General features: G+C 41.4%; 1 protein-coding gene across 1 annotated transcript; it reads right to left on the reverse strand.

Annotated features, from left to right (window-relative positions):
• Window positions 1-3,335: 3,335 nt before the first annotated feature.
• Window positions 3,336-7,700, reverse strand: LOC149224649 (uncharacterized). Its single transcript, XM_089388240.1, has 3 exons — window positions 6,930-7,700; window positions 5,681-6,359; window positions 3,336-3,463 (listed from the first exon to the last, which is right to left on the reverse strand). The coding sequence occupies exons 1-3, from the start codon at window positions 7,698-7,700 to the stop codon at window positions 3,336-3,338; spliced, it is 1,578 nt and encodes a 525-aa protein (XP_089244366.1).
• Between the last annotated feature and the right edge of the window lie 1,537 nt (window positions 7,701-9,237).

Raw genomic sequence — 9,237 nt, forward strand, 5'->3', positions numbered from 1 at the left:
CCAACTGCAACAAATGCACCTGGGAGAACAGTCTAAACTCCGACAGCACGCAAGGGCAGAGTAGCAAGCTCAATCCCCTTGCCGGCTCCTTGACAATAATCCAAGGTTTACCGACAAGTGACCCCTGGCTCCTCGACAATGGTTAATCCAAGGTTTACCGTTTGTAATACGTGCGTGTCTGGCGTCGTTCCCAACGAGGGGGGATTGATCCCCTCACTGGTTCGGACACGAGCTCGTGCTTCTCCTTTAAGAGGAGCTTTCCCAGAGTACAAATGAGACAATTGAATTTATTCTATCACAAGATAAGCTACTTGTTTGGTTTTGCTGTCTTGGAGAGTTAATTACTCACCTACTCCAAGACACTAGCCTGATCTAAATTGGTGTTTCAGAGCCCTAGTAAATAAAAGTTACTACGTCGATTTTACTTTAAGCGTTAATTTTATGGTTTTTCTTAAAGACAAAAGGTAGCGGAAGTGAAACCAATGGTGTGTAGACTCGACTCAAACCACTACAAAGATGCACCTAAGATGATTTACGCTACTTTCCTATTTAAATGAAATTCTTAACTAAGAGAGTTGACAGATGCAAATTTTATAGAAAACCACTTCCTTAGAAAAGACAATCAAAGAAACAATTCTCTTTACCTTTTCAAGCATACAAACATGACCACTCTTTACGTGCACGAAAAAAACTCTTTTTCTTTCAAAACTTTTCAAAGCTACTTGAAACAAAACTTTTCAAAGGAGATGTTTTTGTATTTTCTCTTTTTAATTAAGCATATAAACCTATCTTAACAAAAAACAATCTCAAAAGCTATAAAATCTATGAAAACTAGACTCACAAGCAAATCAAAAGGGAAATTACTCTAAGCAGACCTAACAAGGCAAAAGCTCACAAAGATGATTCTAGGTTGTTTTACTTGACCAAAATCAAATCAAGGACCAGCTAATGCAGAATCAAAAGACTAGTCAAAACAAAACTCAAATCTTTTTGTTCTTTTTGTAAAATGGAGTTCAAGACTCAATCAACAAGCACTTCGAAATTTTCCCAAAGAGACAACTGAATGGTAAGTTTCTCTCACAGGTAGACTTTATGACAGGTCTGATTTCTTAGAACGCTGACAAAACCAGAGAGATATAAGGCTTGACAACTTCTACCACCAAAGTCACTACAAGACCTACTCAAAAATCAAACCCTAGGGCTTACACTTCGATGAAATCCACTAAAACACTCAATGCTATCGAAACAAGTTCAGGTGAAGATCTTTGACAAGGGACTAATGAATCTGGGCAGTAAAAACTAAGAAAAAACAAAATCTAAGAGTAAAAATGCAAAAATTGGAATTTTCTCAAATTTTAGCAGGGGACGCAGGCGACCCGTTAGAACAGGTGCGGGCCCGCTCTGTGCACACAGCGACAGTGCGTCCAGGGATGCACTGTGCAACACTCAGAGGGTGCGTCCTACTGAAAAACTCAAGAAAAAACAAAATGAATCTAATCCTAAGCTAACCCACCCAAAGACAAAGTCACAGAGCCAAAACCAGAAAAATAAACCAATTTTCTCAGAGCAAAGTTCACACAAAGGAAAAGACTTTTCACATCAATGGATCCCCCAGCGGAGTCGCCAATTTGTCAGGCGGAAAGAGTCGATTGTGCGGACACAACCAACCTCCCTAGGAGCCTAAGACTCTCTAGTGAAAAACAAGACAAACAAGAACAATCCTTCTCTAAACATGCATTTACTATACGGGAAATCAAGTGTTTAGATCCTACCTGTAATACAACGCTGTTGTAGCAGTCCAGCTCCGCTGATCCGGATGAGCTCCTCCTTCACTTTGAAACCTACATACACTAACAGTCAAACGATTAAATAGCACTTGATAATCTCATATAATAAAACATATTTAACACATAGACCAAGGAGTACATGAAATAACTCATAAATAACAAGTTATTGAGAAGAATGGACTCATTTGCATTAATAGGTAACAAAAGGAACAAATACAACCTGAGCCTTGGTGTTGTGCAAGTCCCTCCCAGGGTCCATCAAGAGTTCTCCTTTACTTTGACAAAGCTCACCCACTTCCAAATAGAACAAGAAAAGATGGCAATATCTCCTCACAAGCTTCTAAATGGGAGTCCTAATTCCTGCAGCATTTACCCTTAGAAATGTATAGCTTTCAACCTTCTCTCCTTCTGGCCCAATGCCTGTATTTATAGTGCTCAAGAGGAAGTTAATCAGGTCCACCATCAATGGGATAATCCCCTCTTTGGATGGGATAGCTCCCTTATTGATGGGATAAGTTCCTCTTTGGTAGGAGTGCATGAACCATCTGGAGGCGCCCAATACACGTCGAACAACCTTCTAGAATGCTCTAGAAATGACCACAAGTGACATTTTAAAGATGAAACTTGCGCATTTTAACCTTTTTAGGGGGACGCACCTGCCCCTTTACATACAGAGCGTCCAAAGACGCAGCTTTTTTGAACATTGGGTGCGTACCCGCAGGTAAGGTTGAGAGAATCTGCGTCCCCAGAGATAAATACATTTAGAAAGACCTTCTCTCTTTTTTGGAGTTTGACATGGAGAGCAGAGGCATAAGACTTGCTTAAGAGGGTAGCATGATTGTTGATAGAGCCATACTAACTGTAAATAGTCATGGTGACATTTTTTAGTGTAACAGGAAGGAGGTGATGGGGTGGGGACGGTGGGTTAGGGGGAGGGCATGTAGGTGGGAAGGGTGTGTTAGGGGAGCGCGTGGGTGTGGAGGGTGCGTTAAGTGGGGGCGCATGGGGAGAAGGGCGGGTGAGGGAGATGAGGTGAGGGGGAGGGCGTGCAGGTCAGGGGGTGGGGAGGGTTGATGAGGGGGATGGCGTGCGGGTTAGGGGGCGTGGGTGAGGGGGTCGATGTGGGGTGCGGTCGGGTGGGTGTGGGGGGATGAGCATGAGGGAGGGGACGAGTGGGTGAAGGGATAGGGGCAGCATGGGTGCATGGAGGTGGAAGGGGGGTAGGCGCAGGTGGGGATGGGAGGGTTGGTGAGTCATGTGGGAATGTGGGGGTGAGGGGTCTGGGGGGTTGGTTGTAGGCGATGAGGGTGGCGTTGAGGGGGTGGAATGTTGAGGGGGGGTTAAGGGGCCAGGGGCACGGGGTGTGGGTGAAGGGGGTGACGGTGTCTGGAAGGGGGATGTGGTAGGGGGTGAGTTGGGATGCGGCACCCACCCCGGGAGCTCACCCGCCCACCATAGGGGTTGGGCGATTCTCATAATCGCCCAACCCCTACGACAGGCGGGCGAGCCATTGGGCCGCCCCCACACCCCCTACTAGCCCCCCCACCCTCACACCCGACCCGCTCGCCTGACCTCCTCGGCCACCCCACGACACCACAGCGGTCGAACCACAGCTATTAGATGATTGAGCTTGATCGGGCCCACCATGCTCACAATGGACGTAATTGTTATTTTAGCTGAGAAAAATTAATAATTTAAAAAAAAAAAAAAAAAAAAAAAAATCTTCTTCATTAAAGTAATTTAATATGAAAATTTTCAAGGAAAAAAATTAACTTACCTTTCAATTACGAGAATTACTCGTTGAATATGTTGTTGATAGCAATGTAGCTTCTCCACAAATTCATGAGTCTTTAAACAAACTTCAGAAAACCTGGATGTGATGTGAGTAATAGTGATAATAAAATTTAATATAGAAGTGAAATTACAGAGATGTTTTACCGTATGGTTAATGTGGGATAATTTGTCTTAAAATATTATAAAGTGAATATTGTAGAATTGTTTTACAATGGGTTGAATGTGGGATTAATTTATTTTAGAATATATTATAAAAAAAATATCAATTGTTTAGTAAATATTATATACTTTAACTATTAAAATAATTAATGTAGAATTTGTAGTTTACGATTTTAATTTTAATGATTTTTTTTTTTATTTTTATTTTTTTTCCGAAGAAAAAAGTGAAACTTTTTATTAAGAAAATAAAAAGTTACATTCTGTATGCTTTGAGCAATCCTAATGGCTCACATGATTGCTTTTTTGATCTTATGTAAGTAACAACAAAAATCTCAGTCTTTTTTGACTGATTGTGGATGATAAAATATGTCCGGAAACTGCTGAAAAGAAGTCTAATAGAAACTGTCTAGTCTTCCTCCCTTCAGGAGGCTTAGTACAATTAAAACGAAGTATACTTTAGGGTCTCCTTCAGAGAAGGAAAACAACCCCTTACATGACTATAAATACCACTTAAAACCAGCTGAAGAGTACCAAAAAGTTTATTAGTTTTCCTGTTTTATAGTGCTCAAAAAATTACAATATAAAAGAAGTTGTATCAGATATATCATTTTGCCCATGAAACTGCAAACAAAAAGAAAAGACGAGCCGCAGTCACTGCGGAGGAGAAAAAGGGGGCTGAAAAGAGGTGGATGTCTGCCCCTGACTGAGTTCTACTATTGACCAACTGCCCAAATCTTGCTGTAAACCAGCCTTAGAAAGCTGGTCTGCTTCCTTGTTTTTGTCCCTGTAAATATGGCAGATGGTAAAGTTGTTAAAAGATGACTTTAAAAACATTATTTCTTCTAAAATGATCTTCAGAATCTGGTTTTTACATGAAGCACTCCCATTAACCCATTTTATGACGTTCAAAGAGTCTCCGAAGATTTGAATTGTGAAGATGTTTCTTTGAAGTAGCCAGCAAAGAAGAAGGTGCAAGGCAGACAGATCAACAAAATTATTTGTGCCAGGTCCTAGCCCTACAAAAGCTTTTAGGGAGTGTTCAGGATTCAAATGAATGCACAGTCCTGCTACGGCCTTGTTATTCTGGGATGCTCTGTCAAAAAAGGCCCATGGAATGCCCTCCTAGATAATAACAGGCTTGTGTTGAATTTGAGGATTATTTGCTTCAGGGATTGGGATGGCAGAGTAAATGGCTGCACAATTAATGGCTCTGGCGGATGTGGGAGTGTCCTTGTCTTGAAACAGGCTTTTTTTTCTTGCTAGCAATACGCCCCAAAAAAAGATAAGAGGTAGATTTCTCATGTTTCCCTCCGCATAGTTCTGCCACCATTTCCTCCAAGCTTCTTCCAAAGGATCAAACCCCCATTGTGCCTTTACGTTGAGCAAACTGATTAAATCCTCCCAATTTTTTTTTGAAACTGCACAAGATGTAAAGAGATGACATATTGATTCTTCTTCTATTTTGCATAATGGACACCTCCCTGGCCCAACTAAGTATCTGGCTCATAAGATATCCCAAGTTGGGACTTTCCTTTTAAGCATGCACCATAGGAAAATCCTGGCCTTAGCTGGGTATTTTAACTTCCAAATGTTTTTCGACCACCATTCTGGTATTCCCCAACCTTTCTTTTTCATTAAGAAGGTATATCCATCTTTTGGGGAATATTCACCTGTTTCCCCCTGCGCCCATATCAGCAAATCAGGTTCATTTTTAAGCCTGACATTGGAACAATGATGTTCTTGAATGAAATAACACCATTTGTTCTTCCAACTGATATTTATTCCTAATTCTTCATCATTTTTCCAAGCCTGTCCCCATATAGTAGAGTGGCCTACTTTCTCCACCTGGTTTAGAGTAAAAATGCCTTTACTATCAAGATGTCTGAGAAAGCTAGGTGACAAGCTAAAGGCTTCATTACAACCTACCGAGGGGTCCCTACCGATTCTTATATGACTTCCATCTCCTATCTTCCACGCCAATCCTTGTTCAATCACAGAGAAAGCCTCCACCGTGGCCTTCCAAATGGCTGAGACATTCTTCTTTTTCTTTTCCTGGCTCCGAATCCAATCTTCCAAAGGGACTGGATCTATGTATTTTCTTTTAACCACCCTTGTCCATAGATTCTCCATCGAGATTAATCTCCAGCCTGATTTAGCTGCCAGGGAAAGACTGAACTCGGGGAGCCTTTTTAATCCCCATCCTCCCCATTCTTTTGGCCTAGCCAGCTTATCCCAAGCCACCCAGGGAAGAATGGAGTTTTCTTTTGATCCTGCCCATAAAAATCTGCAGCAAATCCTTCTGATTTTGTCCAGCACTCCTTTGGAAACCCAGGTTAAAGCTGCCCAGTATACTCGGATGGCTAACAAAACAGATTTGATGAGGGTTAATCTGCCAGCTCTGGAAAGCCACTTGAAACTCCAATGAGTAATTCTGGCTTCTAGATTTTCTATGAGCCAGTTCCAATCCTCTTTCTTGTATGTTGCCGGCTTTAGCCAAAACCCCAAGTATTTGAAGGGGGAATCCAGTGGTTGATGTTGGAAGGGAAAAAGATTGAGCATCATGGATCTTTCCCTTCTGTCAATATCTTCCATACAAACTTGAGATTTTCTAGAATTTATCTGCATGCCAGTAGCTTTCAGAAATAGATCGAATATGCATTTTATCTCCTTAAGTTCATTATATGATCCATTAGAGAAAATCAAAATTTCATCAACAAAAAGAAGGTGAGTGATGAAAAGATTTATTGCTACCTCTATACCTTTTACCTTCTCCTCTGTTCTAGATTTGTGAATCAACCTACTTAGCCCTTCTGCCACTAGAAGAAATAGGAGAGGAGATAAAGGACAGCCTTGCCTTAGGCCTCTTTGGCTTTTGAAAAAAGGGGAGGCTGCTCCATTGATTAGAACAACAAAACTGACATTTGTGATACAGCCCATTATCCAACTGATGAAAGAGTAGTTGAAGCCCAGATGAGTTAGTAGCATCCGGAGGTAAAGCTAGTTGATTCGGTCATAAGCTTTGGAGATATCTATTTTAAGAACCACACCCTTCTTTTTCTTTTGTCTGACACTGTGAATTACCTCCTGGGATACTCCAAAGGCTTCATGAATTTGTCTTCCATCCAAAAAACCAAATTGTTCCATTGAGATGTTTCTTGATAGAATAGGAACAATTCTAAAAGCTATCACCTTTGCAATGATTTTATATATACAGTTGCACAAGGAGATCGGCCTGAAGTCTTCAAAATTCTCCGGGTCGTCCTTCTTTGGAATGAGAGCTAGAAAGGTTGAATTAAAAGGGTTGTAGACTTCTCCTTTCTTTCTTGATTCTTCTACTACATCGGTGATTTCAGAGCCTATTAAGTCAAAGAAAAAGAGGAAGAGTTTGATAGTCCACCCGTCAGGTCCGGGACTTTTGTCTTTGGCCATGTGTTTCATAGCTGCTTCAACCTCCTCCTTAGAAACAGGGATTGATAGCTCTTCAGCTTCTTCTTCCTCGACAAATCTTGGGAAACATTGAGCTGTTCTAATGACTTCTGCTATGGTGGCCTCTCCCGGATCTGAGAAAATTCTCTGGAAATGTCTCTGTCCTACACCAGAGAGGTCTGAAAAAGAACTAACCTCCCTTCCATCTTCATCTTTAAGGCTCCAAATGGTATTTACAGATTTTCTTCCTTTCGCATAGTTATGGAAAAAACTGGTGTTTTCATCTCCTGATTTTAACCATATTGCCCTACTCTGGAGCCTCCATTCTTCTTCCTTTTCCAAGAGTATTTGGTTTTGAAGCTTCTCCAGATGAAGGATTCTATCCTTGGAAGCCTGCGAGATATATCCATCCTCCTCAATGCTCTCCAATTTCTTCAACTCCTCCCTGATCCTGAACAGCTCTTCATTCTGTTTAAGCTTCCTGTCCTTTGCCCAGGAGATAATTTCTTTCTTCAGTCTTTTGAGATTCTCCATGAACAAGAAACTTTTGTCCTCTCTTGCATTTCTGTCCGGATGGATCCACGTTTCCTTGAAAAGTTTGTTGAAGGAGGGGTATTGAAGCCAAGAAGAATTGAATTTAAAGGGGGCAGGGGGCTCTGGAGGGGGAAAGAGAGATCCAAAAAAATAGGGAAGTGATCTGAGTTGCCTATCTATTGTAGGGAAAAGTATCCGACTCGGATGACCCTATCCCACTCTAAGGGTGACAGTTCCTTAGAAACAACTGTAAAACAAACTACTTAAGGTTTACTTCTTTATGAAAGCAAAAGAGAATGGAGAAATGCACTAACCGTTGCCTTGCGCTTAATGTCGAATCCCAACTCTTCTCTTTGGCCGCTTGCTCCTAGCTCTTTGTTCTTCTGCTCGCCCAGCTACAATGAGATCCTGCAAAATAACAAAGAAGGAGACTACAAGAGGCATGCAATCATAACTGGTTCATGGATTAGTGTAAACCAAACATGCAATCATCACAATATATTATTGAAACAAGAGCACATAGAAGAACCTCAATAGCTTTTATTAATGAAGAAATAAAGGTTCTGAGAGTATTTCAACCATTGAAGGCTCCAACCCAGCAACACCTCCCAGCAGAAAGAATTGCTCCTCTTCACCTCTCTCAAACAATCACCCAATAACTCAATAGTGAAACCAACAACATATCATTACTTTGCACAAAATTCCAGCCTCCTGAGCTCATAGGAGAGAGCTCAATATATAGATGAATTGAGAAAGGATGAGTCAGCTTGCAACTGATGTGTAGCTGCCTTGTGTCCTCTCTCTCTTCAGTTAATCTTTAGTTGATCTTCAGTTCTTGAGTCCACTTGGAGAACTTTGCTTCCACTTGGAGAAACAGAGCCTCTGACTCATCACAAGGCGAAATACCTGATCCAAGTGTCATTTTTGGAAGATTCCAAAGCAATGACTCACTGTGCCACTTGTCCCTTCTCGCTCAGCGCAGGTGGCCTTTGTCCCACTTGCTTTGCAACGCAGGTACACCATGGAGCAACTGAGTTTCAGCGCAGAAACCTAGTGGAGCACCTGCTTTGATTTCAGGATTGCTTGTTTTTTAGTGTTTTCAGGTGGAGAACTGATCTGAGAGCTGTTGGTTTGCTAACCTTGTTTCTCTAGGGGTAGGAACATCATGTTTAGGGAACTTTGGATCCCTTGGATTATTGACAATTCATGCTTGTTGCTGTAAGGCACAAAATTGTCTATAACAGATGCCCCCTAAAGTATGAGGTCGTTTATCGGGTGAAATTCTTTATTGAGAGGATCCGAAGTTCATTCAATCTGCTGAGAAGTGTCCTGTAATAAGATACAATACAATACATTATTTTTCATACATTTTTCATGATCTAGCTGAGGCGGGCATTCCCATGCTCAGCTTTATAAATACATTTTGGTACATAGAACAGACGATCGTCTGATTGTAGACTGATAATTCTCTGCTGAAATTATCATCCTTTGAGAAGGATGATCATCTGCTGTAATGATGTACATATCAAATGTCTTT

The sequence above is a fragment of the Pinus tabuliformis genome, chromosome Q (genome assembly GCF_031772625.1).
Source record: "Pinus tabuliformis cultivar Carrire ecotype Pingquan chromosome Q, CPIR1, whole genome shotgun sequence".
Taxonomy (NCBI): domain Eukaryota; kingdom Viridiplantae; phylum Streptophyta; class Pinopsida; order Pinales; family Pinaceae; genus Pinus; species Pinus tabuliformis.